Source organism: Bombina bombina, chromosome 7, assembly GCF_027579735.1.
Source record: "Bombina bombina isolate aBomBom1 chromosome 7, aBomBom1.pri, whole genome shotgun sequence".
In the NCBI taxonomy this organism is placed as follows: Eukaryota; Metazoa; Chordata; class Amphibia; order Anura; family Bombinatoridae; genus Bombina; species Bombina bombina.
The window spans coordinates 134,283,531-134,309,062 of record NC_069505.1 but is presented as its reverse complement, the minus strand read 5'-3'; the positions used below and the strand labels follow the sequence as shown (position 1 = coordinate 134,309,062).

The following is a 25,532-nucleotide window of genomic DNA, read 5'->3' as shown; positions in this document are numbered from 1 at the left end:
GTTTATTGATTTAATCAGTTCCAGATCATTCCCGCATTTAATAAACCTATTATCTAACAGGTGAGAAAACTACCATTTTCACAATGACCATGTGATAACCAGATGGTCACATGACCTTAGTTGAAAGAGGCAATTAAGGGCCCTTTTTACCACCTATCCCTAGGATCAGACTTTACATGTGCTGTGGCGTTTGCCTGCTCTGTTTACGCCCATCACTATGATCTGTTTCTCTCATATTTAATTTACTTATTCTCCTTCTTTTCTCGCTACCATTTCCTTGATCTTCCCCAGAGGATAGAAGCCTCAGACCTGATGGGGAGGAACAGACGTATCCTGGTGTCCCCAGTCCAGCACCCATATGGCCTGACTCTTCTAGATTCACACATCTATTGGACAGACTGGCAGACAAGAAGCATCCAAAGGGCAGATAAAGATACTGGTGGAAATGTTATTGTGGTCAGAGATAACCTTCCTGGTCTGATGGACATTCAAGCAGTGGACAGAACCCACTCTCTTGGTCAGTTTGTGAGATGCACTTTCTACTTTGTCATGTCATTTCTTTATACTGATGTTTGTGGGGTGTTTTATCTTACCTTATCTGATGCTAATTAGTGACTTTTCTGCACATCTAGCATATGCTTTTCCTTCAGTAAATTTACGTTATTACTTTAGCACATTTTATTCCCAGTGTAATACACAAGGTAAAATAAATGATAGATTTGTCAGAAAAATGAAGTGCATAAAGGACATTTTAAGGACCGTTATAGTAAAAATAAAATACATGCTCTAATCTGTTTTAAGATTATTGACCCTAGACTACTGTTTTTTTAACCCATGGAAACAAGTGAAACACATAGTAGAATACTGCTTGGGAGCATGTAATTTTTTTACTAAAACTGCCCTTTAAATTAAATTATTAAAATGGGGAGGGAGGGATTTTGAATTGATTTGTAGCAGATACATTTTTTTAGTGCACAGATGAAACAAATCTATTTTGGGAAAATAAATTACCTGAGGATGCAGTTTTTTTCTATTACTGTGAGATTGATGCTAATCATGACCCAAATGCTTTGGGACAGATTTATTATTCTCCAGGCAGACAAGGTTCACAGGTAATGAACCTGTCCGCCCTGGGATCACAAATTGCTGCCAGTATTTATCATTCACATGTGCAACCCTGCTCCCTGTTCTTTAATCCACTCAGAGGTGACAGTGAGGGGTTAAGAAGGATCAGTTTAAACTGCTGGTTCAAAGATATCAGTTGCAGGCTCTCATGAGGGTGCCTACAGCTGATAGGGGCATTCACCCATTGATAAATCTGCCCTTAGTTAAAGGGACAGTCTAGTCAAAATTAAACTTTCATGATTCAGATAGGGCATGCAATTTTAAACAACTTTCCAATTTACTTTTATCATTAATTTGCTTTGTTCCCTTGGTGGTATTTTTGAAAAGCTAAACCTAGGTAAGCTCAAACTGATTTCTAAACCGTTGAAAACCGCCTCTTAGCTCAGAGCATTTTGAAAGTTTATCACAGTTAGGCAGTACTAGTTCATGTGTGTCATATAGATAACATTGTGCTCACGCCTGTGGAGTTATTTAGGAGTCTGCACTAATTGGTTAAACTGCCTGTCTGTCAAAAGCACTGAGATAAGGGGGCAGTCTGCAGAGGCTTAGATACAAGGTTATTACAGATTTAAAACCTAGATTAATATAACTGTTGGTTATGCAAAATTGGGGAATGGGTAATAAAGGGATTATCTATCTTTTTAAACAATAACAATTCTGGTGTAGACTGTCCCTTTTAAAGGGCCATTATACACTCATTTTTTCTTTGCATAAATGTTTTGTAGATGATCTATTTATATAGCCCATAAAGTTTAGTTTTTTTTTAAAATGTATAATTTTGCTTATTTTTAAATAACATTGCTCTGATTTTCAGACCCCTAACCAAGCCCCAAAGTTTTATGTGAATACCGTCAGCTACCTTCTCCAGCTTGCTCCTGCTTGTGTAAAGGGTCTTTTCATATGCAAAAGAAGGGGGGGGGGAGTGTCTTATTTCCCACTTGCAGTGGGCTTTCTGGCTACCTTTTCAACAGAGCCAAACTGACAGCTTCTAAGTAAGTTTTTAAACGGTTTTATACTGGATTTTATATCAGTATCTGTGCATCGTATTCTTTATAGTAGTGTCTATTACATGCAGTTATATGAAAATGAGTGTATACTGTCCCTTTAAGCAATAACTGTCCTTTAAAAACTAATTTTGCATTGGGTACTACTGGTATGTCAGTTTTTTTCAATGAAGGATTGTGATTATTTAAGTGGAAAGTAAATATTAAAAAGGTAACATAGTCTGATATCAATGTAAAAAAAGTGTTGAGTAGCTTTTGAGATACCCCTGCTGTTTTCTCACAGGTTATAACAAGTGTGGGGAGAGGAATGGTGGCTGCTCACACCTTTGCCTGCCTAACCCAGAAAGTTATTCTTGCACCTGTCCTACTGGCATCCAGCTAAAGAAAGATGGAAAGACATGTGACTCCTCTCCAGATACCTATTTGCTATTCTCTAGTCGTGGATCTATACGCAGAATCTCATTGGACACAGAAGACCATACAGATGTTTATGTGCCCATTAAGGAGTTACACAATGTAATTTCTCTGGATTACGACACTGTGGAGGGCAAAATCTACTACACAGATGTCTCTCTAGATGTGATAAGGTACAGAGCAAAGCTTGAGGGGATGATTGTATGGGTCAACTTTACAAATGATTCTTATATTGAAGTAATAGCTTGCAATGTGCCAAAACATTCTACTAGGGTTCATAAATTACTGTGGTCTGTTTTTTGCTCAATGATACTGGAGGCCAAATAAAAACCCTTTGAGTACTGGCTCTGGTCCTTGGTCCATTGTTTGGGCAGCCCTGATTGTTGGGTTGTTGGCTAGTATGTTGGTGCCTGACAGCAATAATGTTAGAATGCTATATGAAGAAGAATGCTAGAAGGCACACCACTGTAGTAAAGTGATTTAATAGATTTAGAAGCACTTTTGTAAGTGATGATCTGCTATTCAGCTAATAGATTACTATTGTAGAACTATCTAGTAGAGAGGGGTTAATACTTTAATGGGTTATATCAAACAACATGTACTGACTTGCTGTTGTCTCTCAGACGTGCAGATCTAAGTGGCAGCGACATGGAAACAGTCATCGGTGAGGGTCTGAAGACCACAGATGGTTTAGCTGTTGACTGGGTTTCTAGAAATTTATACTGGACAGACACAGGTCGCAACACTATTGAAGTGTCACGGTTGGATGGGCGCTACAGGAAGGTGCTAATTAATAATAGTCTGGATGAGCCGCGTGCCATCGCTGCCTTTCCCAGGAAGGGGTGAGTATTTTTAGGGAAGTTTTTATAATGTAAATTTTAAGAGAAATACAGAACTGATTCCTTAGAATAATAGCTGATAACACACTTTAGAACATAACATGTTTTTTGTTGTATTAATTGCATGGAACATTTGTTTTCTATATTTTGAGTGTTAATTCACTGTTATGTTTTGCTAATTTGAAGAACAGTTTTACAATATTTTGTTGTTGGGTTTGTTTGGGTGTCTAGTTTGTATAATTGTTTTTTGTTCCGTGTTTTCTTGAGAGTTTGTTTTGGCTTTGTGATAGCTCATTATTTCAGGTGGGTGAATGCAAGGAATCCGTAAAATCTTTGGAGATGTGGTTTACTTGAGATCTTGTATTCATGTCTCTTACAGCTTGCTTTTCTGGACCGATTGGGGTCACACTGCAAAAATTGAGAGAGCCCACCTTGATGGCTCTGACCGTAAGACAATCATTAGTACTGATCTAGGATGGCCCAATGGATTGACACTTGACTATGACATCCGGAGGTTAGTCCACCTTTACCTTATACTTGTAGCTGCCTTTGTTTCATGGTGACCTACTTAAGTCCACCTAAACCTTATACTTGTAGCTGCCTCTACCTCATGGTGACCTACTTTAGTCCACCTTAACCATATACTTGAAGCTGCCTCTATCTGATGGTGACCTACTTTAGTCTATCTTAACCTTATACTTGTAGTTGCCCCTACCTCATGGTGACCTACTTTAGTCCACCTTAACCATATTTGCAGTTCTTGGAGCTACCTTCTTAATTACAAAATCATTACTAAATGTATTTTCTTCTAGGCTTTACTGGGTAGATGCCCAACTGGATCGCATTGAGAACTCTGATCTGAATGGAAAGATGCGGCAGGTGCTGGTTAGTCAGGTTTCCCATCCCTTTGCCCTCACACAGGTGAGCATTCTGCGTTTATAGCATGTTATGTTTAAAGGAACATTTTTTGTGTGTGATATAAATTGCTAAATAATCATTGCATTTTGTCTCCTTTTACTGTGGCCAATTAGGAGATATAAATTAACTGCTTAGAATGCTGTATGTTGCCGGATCCAGAACCACAAACCTGCAATTTAGCCTCTTTCATATCAGGGGAAGACAAAAAATAAAGGGCCACTAAAGTCAGTATAATTGATAAATACATAATAAAAAGACAATGCAATAGCATTTACATTACATTTGAAATGAGCAGTAGAATATTTTCTGGCAAATTTCAAAGTTAGTCCAACATTTGCTCCCCCTGTATCATGTGACAGTCATCACCCAATTACAAAATGCATATACCAACTGTGCGCTTTGCACATGCTCAGTAGGAGCTGAGGCCTTAGAATGTCGGCATATAAAAAGAATGTGCATGTTTTGATAATGAGAGTATACTGGAAAGTTTGGTTAAATTGCATGTTTTATCTGAATCATTAAACTTAAATTAGACATTACATTAGAATGTTCTTCATTGCTAAACACGTTTACACAGAAACACGTCAGATAAAATGTGTCACGTGGAAACTGTTGGGTAATTACCACCATTGAAGGGACATAAAACCCCCCAAAAATTATTTTTTAAACAACTTTGCAATTTTAAACAACTTTGCAATTTACTTTTATGATCTAATTTGCATTATTCTTGTGGTATCCTATTTTGAAGGAGCGGTAATGCACGACTGGGAGCTAGCTGAAACTAAATAACGAGGCATGTATGTGCAGCCACCAATCAGCAGCAATGTTCATGTAATTTAAATATTTCAATACTTGAGATGTTAATGTGAAATTAATGTTACACAGAAAGGGACAATGTACTCAAGCAAACAACTGTTAACAGTTAATTATATTCAAAGATGCTGCAGGGACACCGTTTCAAATGAGCTGGGCTTTCTCCCACCCACCTCCAGTGGGAGAATGATTTTTGCTGCTGTCTTTTGCTTATATAATATTTCTATATCCAATATTGAAGTTTTGAAATTGTAAGTATAGATGGTGGTTTTAACTAGCAAAAACAGCTATTTCAAATGACAAAATTAAGGGAAAAGATTATTTATAAACAATTTAATATACTCCAGCAGGAAGAATGTATAAACATGGAAACCTTGTGATACTTAACTGCCTTTGGTAGCTAATGTAACAAAGATGGACACGGTTTGTCTCAACAGGAGGGTCACTGGATATACTGGACTGACTGGCAGACCAAATCAATCCAAAGGGTGGATAAATACTCTGGTCGCAACCAGGAGACCATTTTGGGAAATGTTGAAGGGCTGATGGATATTATTGTGGTTTCTCCAAACAGGCAAACAGGTAATTCATAACATCACATAGTCTTCCAGTATTTAAAGGGACATTGTTCACCATATTTTTCTTTGTATACATTTTGTAGATGATCCTTTTATATAGCCCATCTGGGAGTGTTTTTCTAACAATGTATATTCTTCTTTATAGTAGTATCTATTACATGCAGTTTATTTCATAATTTTATGAGAATTTGATTTTGAATATAATTGCCCTTTTACACCTAAAAAAAATATTATAACAGATGTGCAGCTTTACTGTATAAAACTGGTAGCTCCAGCGACTCATTAAAAAAAACAAAAATGTATTGAAAGATAGGGTCTCACATACTCAAAATTCAAAAGTAATTTTGCTGTTAGTCATATCCAATGTAGTTAAAGTGATAGCAAATCCCAGCGTTTTTGAAACGCTAGGATTTACCAGTACAACAAATAAAGGGGACTTTCAGTCATGAAGTATAAATCCCTAATGCTGAAAGTTCCTTTATTTTTCTGCAACGTTCGCAGCGCTGAGCGCCTCAGGCAGGCCACGGCAGAAAGCTATTTTATCACTGAGGTGATTTAAGCCAATAGCGTGCTAGTTATCCGGCATAATTCCAGCTGACCTGCACAGCTATTGGCTAAGAGGTGGAAACGTCACCTCACTAAGGAGCTCAGCACGTATGAACACTTCAGACAAATAAATAAAGGAACTTTCAGCATGACTGAAAGTCCCCTTTATTTGTTCCACTGGTAAATCCTAATCACTAAGCTAGATTGTTATTATTTATATTAGTATAATTTATTTGGAAAGCACAGCCAAATTCTATAGAGAGTTAAATGGCTTGAAACATTGTCTATTAAGTATTTGAGACCCTATATTCTTTTTAAATAATTATTGGAGTGGAGCAATTGGTTTTATACATTTCTTGGGAAAAACAATCCCTCTATGTCAACTAAGAAGACCAAGGTGCTGTTTCTATTTGTTTGTTTTGGTCTATTAGTGTAAGCGTCAAGTACATTACAATGTAAGAATGATAAATTGAATTCAATACATTTTTGACATGTGACTGATTTACTCATCAATGATGAAGAGTCTATAGACTGCTTTAAAGAAAACTAGACCAAGGAACTGGCTGTAGGAATTTGAGTAATTCATTTTTTTTAACTATTATTTTAAAGTTCAACAATTATTATTATTAGTAGTAGTAGTATTTTTTTATAATACTCCACTCTTAAAATAATGTATTAACATATTGCTTTGCCAATGTTGACATTTATTTTTCCTCTTTTATTACCGTCTCTGTATATCATAATACAGTTGCACTTCCTCAACTCTCACTCTTTTTCCCTACAGGAAGCAATGCCTGTGCAATCAATAATGGTGGCTGCTCCCACCTCTGCTTTGCTCGGACCAATGATTTTGTGTGCGCCTGTCCTGATGAGGCTGACTCTGAGCCATGCTCCCTCAGTAAGTGGCATGCTCTTTACCCTGCTAAAGGGTATATGCTAAATCATGTTAAGTCATGCATCATAACTGTAAAAAGCTGTCACGAAATTATCACCTGAACATCTCTGTGTAAAAGGGGAATATATTTTACCTCAAATTTTCTTCAGCTCACCAGAGTAAGTGCTCTGTGATCCAGATCTACTCTTTTACTGCATCGTGAAATAACAGCCAATCGGCATCAACAGTGCTGAGTTCACAAAACATCCATAATGTGGCAATATACTCAAAAGGGGTTCCCCGCAGGAACGAGATTGCCTGTGAAATATTTAAAACTCTGAAAATTAGTGTTTGCAGGCAGTCTTGCCAAGAGGCGTTGTACTGATACTGGAGATATATTCAAACCAACATTGCCACATACATTGGAGGTGTATGTAAATGATCCCTTTACATAGTATTGTATGGAAATACCATTTATGTGTCAGCAGAAACTCAAAACCATTTGTTACAATACAATAGTGGAATTATGACATCTATAATACACCTAAAGAAAAAAAAAACACAGCAAAGGCAAAATACACGCTTTTTACAATCATGACAGCGCTGCGGAATCTGTTGGCACTCTACAAATACCTGATAATAATAATGACAAGACAAGGGACAGTATACAGCAATTCTCATTTAACTGCATGTAATAGACACTACTATAAAGAATATGCACAGATACTGATCTAAAAATCCTAATGAAGCTCCCAATTTAGCACTGTTGATGAGGTTAGGCTGGGACACCCACTGAAAGGGACTGATAGAAGACCCCCATCCCCACCCCCGCAGGAGTGTCCACAACATCATTCCAATTACTAGTGGGATATTCAACTCCTGGCCAGCAGGAGGAGGCAAAGAGCACCCCAGCAAAGCTGTTAAGTGTAACTGCCTTACCCATGACCCCCAGTCATTCTCTTTGCCTCTGTCAATGGAGGTTGTGCAAAGTTGGTGTCTGAAGATTTTAAGACAAAAATGGGAAATAAAGATAACACTAATCCCATAGGGGGCGCTTCCTAAAAATAAAAAAAACAAACTAGACCCAAATATTATATCTTATACATATGACACAAATGCGAGCTACAGCAGGAGCTAAAAATATGTAAAACAAACACAATAAAAAAATAAGAAATAAAGTCCTTATAATCCAACATTCAATGGGATGCAGCACTCTGTCAAAAGGATGGTCAGTACCTGGTGATGATAAAAAAAAAATATTTTTCCCAGATTCATCGTCTGAAGATTTTATTCCCTTTATGGGAACTGTTCCCAGCAAGCAAGGATTGGGGTCTAGCTGTGTCCATGTCAATCTCTTGAGTAAGAGTAGTGGTGGTTTTTAGCAGTTAAAAGGTGGCGAGGAAGTCTTTGCTTTACTTTTAACACTTTGCTACCCCTTTGTAGAAAGCCAGAGTTAGTTACTCTGTTCTTTCTTTTCCTACAGGTCTGTGACATGGAGTGAAGCGCCTGCCACACCTAAGGATCAGCATCTATCATGCACTTAGATCTAAGGTAAGTGCCTTTGCCTTTTAGGTACAGAAGGACAGCAGCACTTAAGAGGTTAAACCTCTCTTTCAGATCCTTTTTTTTCTGGGACATAATAATTCTTATTTTATTTTTTTTATAGAGAGGATTCATATGGGGACAATATATTTAGCACATAATATGAATGGCACTCTGAATGAGTAATGATGGCTAAGGGATGTATGGGGTTAACAATAAAGGATACTCTTTATTAGGTAACCTAGGTCTTATTTTTATTTTTAAGGCAGGAGATTAAATGCAGGACAGAAGTCACAGTAACTTTTGAGGCTTATTTTATTAGAAGATTATAACAAGTGAGCCGTTTTTTAAACAGTTTTTATCTTCGCGCCTTTTTTACACTGGTAAAAAGTATTGCGCAGTGTTGTTTGGTCCCGCTCAGGTGACGCCCGCACTTCTGGTTTACGGAGCGGTGCCGTTGTGAGATTAGTAAGCTTTCATTACAGAGGGAGCTCCAGTGTCTACTCGTATCTGGTGATATTATTTACATCATCTACACAGGACAAGGATCGTTTAGGAGGAAAGGATTTCCTCTTACAAATGGCATATCTCTCTTGGCGGTAGGAGCCTCAGACAATCTGAGGTTTTTTTCAAGAAAGCCTTCTTTGTTGTTTTTATTACATTTTTAATTTAGAGGCCCAAATTTTAATTTTCATTGATGATAATCTAGATTGTATTGCCTACTTCATTTTATTTAGCTTACTTTTTACAATTACTTGTGGGACCTGTTTATTTTCTGCTATGGACTCTGAACAGGATCAATCCGTTTCTATGGATAGATGTTTACTATGTTTAGAGGCCCAAATTGTCCTGCCTATTCAGTTTTGCTCCTCTTGTTTAACTAAAACTTTAATACTTTTAAGGGACAAATTACTCCCTTCTGAGCCTACTGTCTCTCAGGATAATGCTGTGCGTGAAATGCCTCAGCTTTCTCCTCAAACGTCCCAAGCCTTATTTGTTTCTCATAATGTGCCTTCTGTGTCATCTCATCCACCTGGGGGGTGTATTTACCTGGGGATTTTGCTTAGATTTCATCTGCAGTAACGGCGGCTTTGTCAGCTTTCCCTTCTTCGGGTAAGTGTAAGAGAAAATCTAAACATCTGCCTGATAGTAAGACTTCTGACTCTAGGTCGGCATTGGCCAATCTTTCTCAGATATCTGATGAGGGGCATACTTCCATAGCTTGTGAAGGTGAGATCTCAGACTCTGACACTTTAGCAGAAAATCTTCAGAATCTGAAGAGGTTCATTTTAGATTTAAGCTTAAACACCTCCGGTTACTACTAAAGGAGGTTCTAGCTACTTTAGACGACTCTAAACCTTCGGTTGCTGTCAACCCCACAAAGTCTTCTAAATTGGATAGAGTTTATGATTCCCCATCTTCTGAGGAGGTTTTTCCTGTCCCTAGGAAGATGTCTGAAATTATTGCTCAGGAATGAGATAAGCCAGGGGTTCCTTTTTCCCCTTCCCCTGTTTTTAAGAAGATGTTTCCTGTTGCTGACTCTATTCGTGACTCATGGTGCACTGTTCCTATAGTAGAAGGAGCTATTTCTACTCTTGCTAAGAAAACTACCATTCCTATAGAGGATAGTTGCTCTTTTAAGGACCCAATGGACAAGAAGCTAGAGGCTTACTTAAAAAAAAGATGTACACCCATCAAGGGTTACAGTGGCAGCCTGCAGCGAGTATTGCTACGGTTGTGGGAGCTGCATCTTATTGGTGTGATGCATTGTCTGATCTTATTACAGAGGATACTACAGTAGAGGAGATCCAAGATGTGATCAAAGCTCTCAAATTGGCTAATACCTTTATCTGTGATGCCAATATGCAGATAATTTGTCTGGCAGCTAAGATGTCTAGCTTCACGGTACTAGCCCTCAGGGCTCTGTGGTTAAAATCTTGGTTGGCCGATGCCATCTAAGGCCAAGCACTTCCAGAATTGGCTGTGATCAGATCCCAGGGAATTGCTGTGACGCCTTATCTAGACGACATCTTGGTTTAGGTGTCATCTTTTCAAGTAGCCCAATCTCGTGCAGAGATGCTGTTGTCTTTTCTACGTTCCCACAGGTGGAAGGTGAATTTGGAAAAAAGTTCTCTTGTTCCATCTATCAAAGTGTGTTTCCTAGGGACTATAATAGATTCCCTGTCCATGAAGATTTTCCTGACAGAGCTCAGAGAAACCAAAATTCTTGGTTCCTGCCTTTTTTTCCAGCCTGTCTTTCGTTCATCTGTGGCTCAATGCATGGAGGTGATTGGTCTGATGGTGGCATCCATGGACATCATTCCTTTCGCTCGGTTCCATCTACGACCGCTGCAACTTTGTATGCTCCGTCAATTGAACAGAAATCATTCTGATTTATCACAGCGGATAAATCTGAACCCTCTAACAAGAGACTCTCTCTCTCTCTCTCTTGTGGTGGGTGTCACAGGAACATCTGTCTCGGAGGGCACTTCCTTTCTGAGACCTTCCTGGGAAATTGTGACTACGGATGCCAGCCTGTCAGGCTGGGGAGCTGTTTGGGGTCCTCTAAAGGCTCAGGGCCTGTGGTCTCGGGAAGAGTCCTCTCTTCCCATAAACATCTTGGAGTTGAGAGCTATCTTCAATGCCCTAGTAGCGTGGTCTCAACTGTTGTTGGTCCGTTTTATCCGATTCCAAACCAATTCCTCAGTGGCTTACATTAACCACCAGGGAGGGCCAAACGCCAAGGTTCCAAAGTACGGTTAAGGTCGAGAGATCCTTAGGCCGTTCTGATAGATGCTCTAGCAGTTTATTGAACGTTTTCTCTGGCTTATCTGTTTCCTCAGTTTGCTTTCCGTCCACGAGCTATTGCTCGTATCAAACAGGAGAGAGTATTGGTGATACTAATAGCTCCTGCATGGCCTCGCAGGATCTGGTTTGCGGATCTAGTAAGGATGTCATCTCTACCTCCTTGGAGGTTACCTCAGAGGAAAGACCTTCTACTTCAGGGTCCTTTCCTCCATCCAAACCTAGATTCTCTGAAGCTATCTACTTGGAGATTGAACGCCTAGTTCTGTCTAAACGTGTTTTTTCTGAAGCGGTCATTGAAACTATGATTCAGGCTCGAAAACCGGTTACTCGCATGATTTACCATAAGATATGGCGTAAATATCTTTATTGGTGTGAATCTAAGGGGTTCTCCTGGATCCGGGTAAGGATTCCCCGCATTTTGTCTTTTCTTCAGGGTGGCCTGGATAAGGGTTTATCGGTCGGTACCCTAAAGGGTCAGATTTCTGCGTTATCTATCCTTTTGCACAAACGTCTGGCAGACCTACCAGATGTTCAAGTCTTTGTACAGGCCCTGGTTAGAATAAGGCCTGTGTTTAAACCTGTTGCTCCCCCGTGGAGCCTTAATTTAGTAGTTTTGCAGCAGGCTCTGTTTGAGCTGATGCATGTTGTTGATAAAAAAAAACTGTTATCCTGGAAGGTTCTGTTTCTTGTTGCCATTTCTTCCGCTCGCAGAGTGTCTGAGCTTTCAGCTCTGCAGTGTGATTCCCTGTACCTTATTTTTCATGCTGATAAGGTGGTCCTTCGCACTAAATTGGGGTTTCTCCCTAAGGTGGTATCGGATCATAACATTATTTAGGAAATTTTTGTTCCTTCTTTTTGTCCTAATCCTTCTTCTCAAAATGAAGTCTTTTACATAACTAGTATGTTGTGCGGGCTCTAAAATTTTACTTGCAAGCAACTAAAGATTTTTGGCAATCTTCTGCCCTGTTTGTTGTTTTCTCTGGAAAACATAAGGGTCAGAAGGCCACTTCTACTTCTCTGTCTCTCTGGTAGAGAAGTTTGATTTGTTTGGCTTATGAGACTGCTGGACAGCAGCCTCCTGAGAGAATTACGACTCATTCCACTAGGGCTGTCTCCTCTTCTTGGACTTTCAAAAATGAAGCTTCTGTGGATCAGATTTGCAAGGCGGCAACATGGTCCTCTCTGCATACTTTTTCCAAATTCTACAAATTTGATACTTTTGCCTCGGGCCAAGGCTTCTTTTGGGAGAAAGGTTCTTCAAGCTTTCTGTTCTGGTGCCTTCTGTTTAGGTCCTCCTGCTTTTTTTCTCCCTTCCTGTTCATTCCGTGCCCTCTAGCTTGGGTATTGGTCCCCACTAGTAATTGGAATGATGTTGTGGACTCTCCATGTCATAGGAAAGAAAACAAAATTTATGCTTACCTGATAACGTTCTGTCTTTCCGGACATGGAGAGTCCACGACCCCACCCTCTTTTTTTAATTATAATTCAGCAGTTTTTTTTAGTTAACCTCAGGCACCTTTTCACCCTTGTGTTTTTCTTCCTTTCCATTTCTTTCGGCTGAATGACTGGAGGTTATGGGTAAAGCAGTTACACTTAACAGCTTTGCTGGGATGCTCTTTGCCTCCTCCTGCTGACCAGGAGTTTAATATCCCACTAGTAATTGGAATGATGTTGTGGACTCTCCATGTCCGGAAAGAAAGACATTTAACAGGTAAGCATAAATTTTGTTTTTAATGGTGAAACATCACCATAAGTGTGTAATTTTCAAAGCAATGCCCTCTTTTTTTCGATACACCTTTTCAGCCATATCAGTCTCGCCAGATTTTCAGTGGCGAGAATTTCCAATGTGAGAAATCTAGTGAAATTTAATTTACATATTCATAATTTTAAGTGTTTCTACACCAAACCATTTTTTTTTCTTCGATTGCACATCCTATATTGTGTAATTACACTTTGAAGACAGCCCCCCTCCGCCGAGATCACAGCTAAATGGCGATGTGGGGCGGACTTTTGCTGAAGCTACAATCCCTATTATTTCCTATGGGAGACACATTGCCACTCATCACAACAAAAAAGTTCAGCCCACTTTTTTATAAAGTATTGCCAGACCCACGGAATGCAATACTGGCGAGGCCAAAAAGTCAATTTCTCCTGGGTCTGACGTTGTTTGAATATCTGGGCCTTCGCATTACTGTGATCTGATGAGATTTCACCATAATCTTTCAAGATTTCAAAGTTAACTTCCTTCAAGGTATATGAAACCTAAAATTTTTCTTTCATGATTTAGCTTAGGAGCTGACCCATTTCGGGAGCACTATATGGCAACAGTTTTGCAAGAATGTTATCCATTTGCAAGAGCACTAGATGGCAGAACTATTCCCTTGCATGTAGTGCTTCAGATGCCTACCTAGGTATCTCTTCAACACAGAATATCATGGGAACAAAGCAAATTTGATAATAGAAGTAAATAGGGAACTTTTTAAAATGTTATGTTCTGTCTGAATCCCAAAAGAAAATTTATGGGTTTTATATTCCTTTAAACTGAGGATGGAAAAAAAAGTAATTGTGCCTGCATATGCTACTTGCTCCCATGAACGTCCTGAAAGTAGCATCCTGATTGGATGTTTAACGTTACTTTACAATGGGCTGTGCCTGCTGAAGAAATTTTGAGGTCAATACTTTTTCTACTTGGCTTTTTACAGATATCTTGCATCACTTTCAAGCGATTCAACATTTGGGTTTCATGTCCCTTTTAAGCTCCATCAATGTGTCCGAACTACTTTTCATTCTAACACTACAACTGTTGTTCATTCTCATTGCTTTTCTAAGATATATTACTCATGTAAATGCTGCCCCATTACACCTCATCATATAACCCATGAATATCTGTTGCAATGATGGAAGAAAATAAAAAAAATATTTTTTTTTTGTTTTGTTATTGTGTTTGCATATCAAATGCATATATGATAATCTTACTCTTTTTTTGTAATGAACTTACATTAAAGGGATATAATACTCATATGCTAAATCACTTGAAACTGATGCAGTATAACTGTAAAAAGCTGAAAGGAAAATATCACCTGAACATCTCTATGTAAAAAAGGAAGATATTTTACCTCACAACGTCCTCAGCTCAGCAGAGTAAGTTCTGTGTAAAACAATATACTTCAGCTGTTGCCCAGCAAAAAAAAAAAAAATATATGAACAGCAGCCAATCAGCATCAGCAGTGCTGAGGTCATGAACTCTGTTACTGTGATCTCATGAGATTTCATTTAACTCTCATGAGATTTCATAGTAAACTTCCTTAAACTGAATAGGGAAACAAGATGAGTGTGCACGTAAGTCCCTTAGCTCCCTTAGCTGTCCCGGAACAGACATACTGATTTGCTGCTTAGAAGTCCTTTACAATGGAATGTGGCTACTGAGGAACTTTTGAGGTAAAATATCTTTCTTTTTTACATAGAGATGTTCAGGTGATATTTTCCAGTCAGCTTTTTTGAAGCTATGCTGCATCGCTTTCAAGTGTTTCAACATTTGGGTATCATGGCCCTTATAAGAATTAATAACATAGTAGCTATCAAAAATATGCAGAATAATCTTCTCATATTTACAAATGAAATGCATCAAAAAAAGAAATATAACCAAAATATAGAATTGAATTACAGAGAATAACAACTAAAATAATTATACAGTCTAGCAATTGTAGTTGAAATACTTAAAGGGACAGTCTAGGCCAAAATAAACTTTCATGATTCAGAAAGGGTATGTAATATTAAACAATTTTCCAATTTACTTTTATCACCAATTTTGCTTTGTTCTCTTGATATTCTTAGTTGAAAGCTTAACATAGGAGGTTCATATGCTAATTTCTTAGACCTTGAAGACCACCTCTTTCATATTGCATTTTAACAGTTTTTCACCACTAGAGGGTGTTAGTTCACATATTTCATATAGATAACACTGTGCTCGTGCACGAGAAGTTATCTGGGAGCTATCACTGATTGGCTAGACTGCAAGTCTGTCAAAAGAACTGAAAAAAGGGGCAGTTTGCAGAGGCTTAGATACAAGATAATCACAGAGGTTAAAAGTATATTAATATAACTGTTTGGTTATGCAAAACTGGGAAATGGGTAATAAAGGGATTATCTATCTTTTAAAACAATAACAATTCTGGTGTAGACTGTCCCTTTAAGAGCAAACAATATAAGGAGATCATTCAAGCATTCTTAACGCTCTTCTTCTCTTTGTGCATAGTTCCTGGATTTCTACCCTCTGTTCCATTGCCAACAAACAGCAGTCAAAAAAGCTCTGGCCCTTCAAGCTTTAGTACTCAAAGTGATAGAGGAGACAGCACCACTGGGGCCACATCAGGAAGGTATGACAGCAAACAGACTTTGGCCGATATTTTTTTTTCCTGGATACTGTTGTGGAAGAAAAAGAAATGTTCTGTATTGTGGATTTGGTATGAGACCTCATATATAAATCTCTACTCAAATCCCAGTCTCTAACCAGTACTTTTGTTCCTTGCAGTTGCTCAGATGAAGAGGCATCTCATGGACTTTGCATGTCTGGTGGAGCTGTGCCAGCTAGCGTAGGTAAGGATCAAATGGGAGCAGGGTTGAGTTTTGTTTTCTTTTTTAAAGATGTGTATAAGGGAAGAATATTATTTTTATGGAGTTCTAACAATTTTGTCATTCTCTAGGGGATAGGCTGCGTGTACCATACATCATAGCTGGGTCACTGTCCATACTCTGCCTTCTCCTTCTCCTCTCTGCCCTTCTAATCTACAGGTCAGTACTGTTCTACAGTTTTTGTTCTAAAACTGCCACCCATGTCTCTGGTTTTGCTATGTGTGAATTTTATTCTGCCATCCGCTTACTAACACTGATATTTCACTCCATCCCTACTTGATAAACCCTTTTACTTTAGACACAGACGTGCAAAGCTGTCTGATCCTGGGTTGGGCACCCTCACATACAGTAACCCCTCATACCGTACGTCTACTCAGGAGGTCAAGATTGAGGCTGTGCATAAACCCACTGCTGGCCACCTGCAACGGCATCGCAAAGAGGTAAAGTCTGCAAAGGAATTTGTATCTAGTGAGCGGTTGGAGGATGCAGTAGGCTTTTATGTGTTAGAAGTTTAGGGAATGCATATAGTTTACAGCATCTGTATTATACAGTGTATTGAGAGTCTAACAGGTGGCGTTACCAGTTGTGCATTTTTATCTGATGTTCAGCATGATATATTTAATTGAAACAAGAGGTATGAGTGCTTGTGCACTATATTGTTATTGTAAGGAGAGTGTGAAATGGAAAGTGTAATCTGTTATCTAATTTGCTTTGTTCTCTTGGTATATTTTGTTTAAAAGGATACCTTGCAAGGCTCAGGAGCTTGGGGACTATCTGCTGATTGGTGGCTTCACAAATATACCTCTTATCATTGGCTTACCGGTGTGTTCAGCTAGCTCCCAGTAGCGCATTGCTATTTCCTCAATATAGGATACCAAGAGAAAAGCAAAATTGATAATAGAAGTAAATTGCAAAGTTGATTAAAATTGTATGCTCTGTCTAAATCAAGAAAGAAACATTTTGGATTTCATGTCCCTTTAACATGAAACCGCCATATCATCTAAGTTTCTGTAACTGTTTGTCCTCTTCACAAGACCTCTGTGCCTGTCTTCACCACAACAGTAATATTCTCCCTACCATGTCTTGTTCACCTCATTGTTAAAGGGACACTAAACCCAATTTTTTTTTCTTTTGTGATTCAGATAGAGCATGACATTTTAAGCAACTTTGTAATTTACTCCTATTATCAAATTTTCTTCATTCTCTTAATATCTTTATTTAAAATGCAAGAATGTAAGTTTAGATGCCGGCCCATTTTTGGTTAACAACCTGGGTTGTCCTTGATGATTGGTGGATAAATTCATCCACCAATATAAAAGTGCTGTCCAGAGTTCTGAACAACAAAAAAGCATAGATGCCTTCTTTTTCAAATAAAGATAGTCAGAGAACAAAGAAAATGTGATAATAGGAGTAAATTAGAAAGTTGCTTAAAATTGCATGCTCTATCTGAATCACGAAAGAAACATTTTATAGGTTCAGTGTCCCTTTAATCTGCACTCACCATGGCATCAAATAGTTTCCCCAACATTGTCTGTTCTCATCTTGGCATTACATTGTCTTCCCTACACAATCTGCTCACACCTTGACATTACATTGTCTTCCCTACACAATCTGCTCACATCTTGGCATTACATTGTCTTCCCTACACGGTCTGCTCACACCTTGGCATCACATTGTCTTCCCTGCACAGTCTGCTCACATCTTGTATTCACATTGTCTTCCCTACACAGTCTGCTCACACCTTGGCATCACATTGTCTTCCCTACAGTCTGCTCACACCTTGGTATCACATTGTCTTCCCTACACAATCTGCTCACACCTTGGCATTACATTGTCTTTCCTACACAGTCTGCTCACACCTTGGTATCACATTGTCTTCCCTACAGTCTGCTCACATCTTGGCATCACATTGTCTTCCCTACACAATCTGCTCACATCTTGGCATCAGATTGTCTTCCCTACACAGTCTGCTCACACCTTGGCATTACTTTGTCTTCCCTACACAGTCTGCTCACACATTGGCATTACATTGTCTTCTCTATATGGTCTGCTTACACCTTGGCATCACATTGTCTTCCCTACAGTCTGCTCACATCTTGGCATCACATTGTCTTCCCTACACAATCTGCTCACATCTTGGCATCAGATTGTCTTCCCTGCACAGTCTGCTCACACCTTGGCATCACATTGTCTTCCCTGCACAGTCTGCTCACATCTTGGCATCGCATTGTCTTCCCTACACAATGTGCTCACACCTTGGCATCACATTGTCTTCCCTGCACCATCTGCTCACACCTTGGCATTACAGTGTCTTCCCTACACAATCTGCTTACACCTTGGCATCACATTGTCTTCCCTGCACCATCTGCTCACACCTTGGCATTACAGTGTCTTCCCTACACAATCTGCTCACACCTTGGCATTACAGTGTCTTCCCTACACAATCTGCTCACACCTTGGCATCACATTGTCTTCCCTACACAATCTGCTCACACCTTGGCATCACATTGTCTTCCCTACACAATCTGCTCACACCTTGGCATCACATTGTCTTCCCTACACAATCTGCTCACACCTTGGCATCACATTGTCTTCCCTACACAATCTGTTCACACCTTGGTATCAAATTGTCTTCCCTACACAGTCTTCTCACACCTTGGTATCACATTGACTTTCCTACACGGTCTGCCCACATATTGGAATTACATTGTCTTCTCTATATGGTCTGCTTACACCTTGGCATCACATTGTCTTCCCTACACAATCTGCTCACACCTTGGCATCACATTGTCTTCCCTACACATACTGCTCACACCTTGGTATCACATTGTCTTCACTACACAGTCTTCTCACACCTTGGTATCACGTTGTATTCCCTACACAATCTGCTCACACCTTGGTATCACATTGTCTTCCCTACACAGTCTTCTCACACCTTGGTATCACATTGTCTTCCCTACACAATCTGCTCACACCTTGGTATCACATTGTCTTCCCTACACATACTGCTCACACCTTGGTATCACATTGTCTTCCCTACACAGTCTTCTCACACCTTGGTATCACATTGTCTTCCCTACACATACTGCTCACACCTTGGTATCACATTGTCTTCCCTACACATACTGCTCACACCTTGGTATCACATTGTCTTCCCTACACAGTCTTCTCACACCTTGGTATCACGTTGTCTTCCCTACACAATCTGCTCACACCTTGGTATCACATTGTCTTCCCTACACAGTCTTCTCACACCTTGGTATCACATTGTCTTCCCTACACAATCTGTTCACACCTTGGTATCACATTGTCTTCCCTATACAGTCTTCTCACACCTTGGTATCACATTGTCTTCCCTACACATACTGCTCACACCTTGGTATCACATTGTCTTCCCTACACAGTCTTCTCACACCTTGGTATCACATTGTCTTCCCTACACAGTCTTCTCACACCTTGGTATCACATTGTCTTCCCTACACATACTGCTCACACCTTGGTATCACATTGTCTTCCCTACACAGTCTTCTCACACCTTGGCATCACATTGTCTTCCCTACACATACTGCTCACACCTTGGTATCACATTGTCTTCCCTACACAGTCTTCTCACACCTTGGTATCACATTGTCTTCCCTACACAGTCTTCTCACACCTTGGTATCACATTGTCTTCCCTACACAGTCTTCTCACACCTTGGTATCACATTGTCTTCCCTACACAATCTGCTCACACCTTGGCATTACATCGTCTTTCCTACACGGTCTGCCCACACATTGGAATTACATTGTCTTCTCTATATGGTCTGCTTACTCCTTGGCATCACATTGTCTTCCCTACACAGTCTGCGTACACCTTGGCATCACATTGTCTTCCCTATAGTCTGCTCACACCTTGGTATCACATTGTCTTCCCTACAGTCTGCTCACACCTTGGCATTACATTGTCTTCTCTATATGGTCTGCTCACACCTTGGCATCACATTGTCTTCCCTACACAGTCTGCGTACACCTTGGCATCACATTGTCTTCCCTACACAGTCTGCGTACACCTTGACATTACATTGTCTTCCCTATAGTCTGCTCACACCTTGGTATCACATTGTCTTCCCTATAGTCTGCTCACACCTTGGCATCACATTGTCTTCCCTACACAGTCTGCGTACACCTTGGCATCACATTGTCTTCCCTACACAGTCTGCGTACACCTTGGCATCACATTGTCTTCCCTACACAGTCTGCGTACACCTTGATATTTACAACTTCTTCCCTATATGCTTTGCTCCCACCTCAGGATTACATTGTCTCACAATACCATGTGTTCAGTTTGTCACTTCTCCTTTGCATCACAGTGTCTCCCCCTTTGTGTTTGATCACAGTGTGGCATTTCTGTGTCTTGGCCACAGTGTCTCCCCTCACCATGATATCTTGGTATCTTCCTCCTGCAGCGCTCTGCTCCTTCTGACAGTCTCTCACCTTTCCTCTTCTGAGTCCTCACATATCTCACAGGTATTGTTGGCTGCTGCACGTGAGTGTCCCTGCCAGCTGTACTCACTCGACTCTAACATGTTTGTCCAGCCAATTAATCACTTGTCCTTTCCCTAACTCAGGCCATTGAAAGTTTGAGAGTGATTATATTCTAGCCTTTACCTGACCTCTATTTTGTTTTATCCATGCTCATCTTTATTCCTAAATGTGCTTTTCCTTGATACAAATTTAAGGAAAGTCTCTTCTTTGTTAATGTTTCCCACTCTCCTTTATCATTCAAGAAGATCTATATTTTTTACCCTATCCTACATTTTCATTACCCCTGTTTTCGCTTTGTCCCTTGCATCTTTTTACGCTTTATATTTTCTTACAGCTTAGCATGGGATTGCAAGTTATTGTCACCAGTAATATTTTCTAAAATATTTGGCCATTTAATATTTTTTTTACATTTCATGTATTAACTATAGTACTTTGACTCAAAACGGGTATTGGTATTAATGTTCTCTCTTATCTTTTTTGTAAAATGTGCCTCTGTTGTGTATATTTGGTCAAATGTCATTGGTTGATTTTGTGTTTCGTACACTCTTAAAGGACTACATTTACAGGTGTAAAGTCTGTTAACTTGTGCTAACATCAAACAGTTTAATTAATACAATATCCACTAGGTAAAGTTTACAACTTATAACTGGGCTATTAATACAACTACTGAATTTTCATACTCACACAATACTCTTCTTCTACAGGCTCCTCCTGACTGTGGTTACACCAAAGAAAAAATCCGTATCTTGGAGGGTTTTGGTTTACTGTCAGGAGATGAATGTGACTGGAATGACCTCAAGCAGGTTAAGCCATCTCGCACCAGCATTTTGCGGGACCATGTGTGTATCAAGACGGACACTGTCTCTCTGCAGACCAGCACTGCTTCTTTGGACCTGACAGAAACACAGCAGTTGTTGCAAGAGGAACAATCCGAAAGTGGCAGTGTCACATTTCCACCCAGTCCTGAACGACGCATCTCCCTACCAGATACAGGCTGGAGTGGAAAGCACATTTCTTCCACTGAGAGTGATGTGTGAGGCACCAGAGGAAATGACAGGGAAGAATAGACTCTGCATCGCCCTGCACAATATTACTCAACTAATTAAGACTATCATATATAGGACACTGAGATCAGCGCCCTTACTCATGGGAAGAAACTGGACTTTTGAAGGCTCTTGGAGAGGAGACAACAGATGCTTTGAGTGGATTTTCCTACACACTGTGTTGCCATTAACTGCTGTATTCACATATAAGACACTCTAAGAGGACGCTTGGTTCACCTTTTGACTTCATATTAATGTTCTGGCCCGTATCTTTGAGTCTACATCGGTCATTTTTATTGATCTGATTTTAATTGTCAAATACTTGACAAGAAAATAGTGTTTTGATTGTACAATTCATTAATGACACAAAAATGGTTTCATTGGTGGCATCCATGTAACAGAACGCACAAGCCTTGACTTGAAACAAGTCCTCTCTTCCTGCTATTTACACTTTTCTGAAAACTATTATCTGCACAATCCTAAAGAGAACTGAAATGTGGATATACTAATATACAGCCAGTTAATTAAGCCAATTAATGCACAACATTGGTTAAAAAGTTCTGCCGGCACGAGGAGATATAATTACTGATTCTCAAGGGAGTCTATTTCTAATTTTTATACTAAGCTGAAACAAAACAAAATCCATAAAATGGTCTGCAGTGGGTTGTTTATTTTGTAATGTTTGTAACATGAATTTCTGAATATGATTTTCTATTTTATTTAACCTCTAAACTGGGTATTTTAGACTTGTTGTGATAACTTAATATAAAAATAGATTTTCGTACTCTGCCTTTTTATTATTTTTGAGGGTTTTGGGTAATGTTTTGTGAATTGGCATTGTGTGTGTTTGCCTACACGAGTAATTCCATGGTACTCTCCTCTGAATTTACTACTCGTAAGTATAAGATTTACATGTACGTATACGGACAACTCGTAAGTATAAGATTTACATGTACGTATACAGACAACTCCAACAGGAATTTTGATACACAAGGGCACAGATCAACAATCACAAAAAAAACAAAAAGTAGTTTTACGTAGGATAAAAATATCCATTAAAAAAAATACAATAATACATTTTAAAGTAATCTTTCTTAAAGGGACATAACCATATGATAAATTACTTGAAAGCAACACAGCATTGCTGTAAAAGGCTGACAAGAAAATATAACATGAACATCTCTGTAAAAAAATATTTTACCTCAAACTCTCTTTGGCTCATAATAGTGAGTGCTCTGAACAATTATCCTTCCGCTCCTGTCAGCTGCATGTTCAATAAAAAAAACACATCAACCAGCTTCATCAGTGCTAAGTTCACACTTTGCTTTATCTCATGAGGTTTCACAGTAAACTTCTTAAACTGAGGAGGAAAATAAAATGATTGTACCTGCACATGCCAGCTGCACACTCCTTTGTAAGTCCCAGGACTAGCATCCTGATTGACTGCTTAAAGTTCCTTTACAATAGGATGTAGCTACTGTGGAAATTTTGAGGTAAAATATCTTTCTTTTTTTTACATAAATATGTTTATGCAATGCTACAACACTTTCAAGAGTTTTAACCTATGGGTATCTTGTTCCTTTATATGCAGCAAATTAAAAATTGACTAATGCGTTTTCTCCATTTTTGTACGTACTGATGTGTTAAATAATTGAAGTTCACTTCATCATTATAGAGTACAATTGAAGGAAAAAAAAAAAATATATATATATATACACACACACACACACACTCATGTATCTTGTTTTCAGAGGTGTGTCTGATTTTGCTCACCTATTGGAAATTGTTAGGGGCAGAATGGGTCAGAGCGTGTTAAAGGTTTCACCTCGGGTGCTCCCTACCTTGTGGTATACACCAGCTGCTTCCCATGTGTTTACAAACAGAAAGAGAAGCACACTCTCAGGAACAAACAGCTCGATAACTTGTTAGCTTGTTCTACCGACCCCAGAGAAATGGACTGCTGGTTAGTCCACCACGAAAGGGAATGCCTTGTTATAGAATCTAATAGAATCTTCTGATGTAGCTGATTGAAATCCTTGCACCACTGACTCAGCATGCAAAGTTAAAGAGGTCTCATGAAACCAAGTTCCTTATGTCATGGAATTTAGGGGAAAACCCCTCCAAGCATACTAAGATATAATGGCCATCACAGGCCATATAGTGTGGGGAAAAACTTAACCCATGTGCTGCCGAACTGTCTGCAGTCCCCATATAGCCGCTCTGAACTCATCACTAACAGAATTGTCAGCATGATTCAAGAACACTCACTAAGGCCTAGATTTGGAGTTTGGCGGTAGCCGTGAAAACCAGCGTTAGGCTCCTAACGCTGGTTTTAGGCTACCGCCGGTATTTGGAATCACTCAAAAAAGGGTCTAACGCTCACTTTTCAGCCGCGACTTTTCCATACCGCAGATCCCCTTACGTCAATTTGCGTATCCTATCTTTTCAATGGGATCTTTCTAACTCCGGTATTTAGAGTCCTGTCTGAAGTGAGCGTTAGAAATCTAACGACAAAACTCCAGCCGCAGAAAAAGGTCAGTAGTTAAGAGCTTTCTGGGCTAACGCCGATTCATGAAGCTCTTAACTACTGTGCTTCAAAGTACACTAACACCCATAAACTACCTATGTACCCCTAAACCGAGGTCCCCCCACATCGCCGCCACTCGATAAAAATTTTTTAACCCCTAATCTGCCGAGCGCCACCTACGTTATACTTATGTACCCCTAATCTGCTGCCCCTAACAACGCCGACCCCTGTATTATATTTATTAACCCCTAACCTGCCCCCCACAACGTCGCCGCTAGCTACCTACAATAATTAACCCCTAATCTGCCGACCGCAAAGCGCCGCCACCTACATTATAGCTATGTACCCCTAATCTGCTGCCCCTAACACCGCCGACCCCTATATTATATTTATTAACCCCTAATCTGCCGCCCTCAACGTCGCCTCCACCTGCCTACACTTATTAACCCCTAATCTGCCGACCGGACCGCACCGCTATTATAATAAAGTTATTAACCCCTAATCCGCCTCACTAACCCTATAATAAATAGTATTAACCCCTAATCTGCCCTCCCTAACATCGCCGACACCTAACTTCAAACATTAACCCCTAATCTGCCGACCGGAGCTCACCGCTATTTTAATAAATGTATTAACCCCTAAAGCTAAGTCTAACCCTAACACTAACACCCCCCTAAATTAAATATAATTTTAATCTAACAAAATAAATTAACTCTTATTAAATAACTTATTCCTATTTAAAGCTAAATACTTACCTGTAAAATAAATCCTAATATAGCTACAATATAAATTATAATTATATTATAGCTATTTTAGGATTAATATTTATTTTACAGGTAACTTTGTAATTATTTTAACCAGGTACAATAGCTATTAAATAGTTAAGAACTATTTAATAGCTAAAATAGTTAAAATAATTACAAATTTACCTGTAAAATAAATCCTAACCTAAGTTGCAATTAAACCTAACACTACACTATCAATAAATTAATTAAATAAAATACCTATAATTATCTACAATTAAACCTAACACTACACTATCAATAAATAAATTAAATACAATTCCTACAAATAAATACAATGAAATAAACTAAGTTACAAAAAATAAAAAAATATTTACAAACATTAGAAATATATTACAACAATTTTAAACTAATTACACCTACTCTAAGCCCCCTAATAAAATAACAAAGCCCCCCAAAATAAAAAAATGCCCTACCCTATTCTAAATTACTAAAGTTCAAAGCTCTTTTACCTTACCAGCCCTGAACAGGGCCCTTTGCGGGGCATGCCCCAAGAAGTTCAGCTCTTTTGCCTGTAAAAAAAAACATACAATACCCCCC

General features: G+C 39.2%; 1 protein-coding gene across 4 annotated transcripts in view; it reads left to right on the top strand.

Moving 5' to 3' along the window:
• LRP4 (LDL receptor related protein 4) overlaps positions 1–22,446 on the top strand; it is a 170,206-nt gene extending 147,760 nt beyond the window's left edge. For 2 of the 4 annotated variants that reach the window (XM_053720312.1, XM_053720313.1), the window contains exons 27-38: positions 292–517; positions 2,413–2,716; positions 3,167–3,385; positions 3,762–3,896; positions 4,195–4,303; positions 5,551–5,695; positions 7,022–7,135; positions 15,717–15,837; positions 15,993–16,057; positions 16,165–16,252; positions 16,392–16,533; positions 21,324–22,446. In XM_053720312.1, the coding sequence (XP_053576287.1) occupies positions 292–517; positions 2,413–2,716; positions 3,167–3,385; positions 3,762–3,896; positions 4,195–4,303; positions 5,551–5,695; positions 7,022–7,135; positions 15,717–15,837; positions 15,993–16,057; positions 16,165–16,252; positions 16,392–16,533; positions 21,324–21,656 (2,001 nt within the window). In that variant the 3' untranslated portion in view covers positions 21,657–22,446. Of the gene's footprint in view, positions 1–291; positions 518–2,412; positions 2,717–3,166; positions 3,386–3,761; positions 3,897–4,194; positions 4,304–5,550; positions 5,696–7,021; positions 7,136–15,716; positions 15,838–15,992; positions 16,058–16,164; positions 16,253–16,391; positions 16,534–20,540; positions 20,604–20,836; positions 20,911–21,323 lie in introns of those variants that run through there. The other 2 variants (XM_053720314.1, XM_053720315.1) reach the window with 2 other exon arrangements.
• The last annotated feature ends 3,086 nt before the right edge of the window (positions 22,447–25,532 follow it).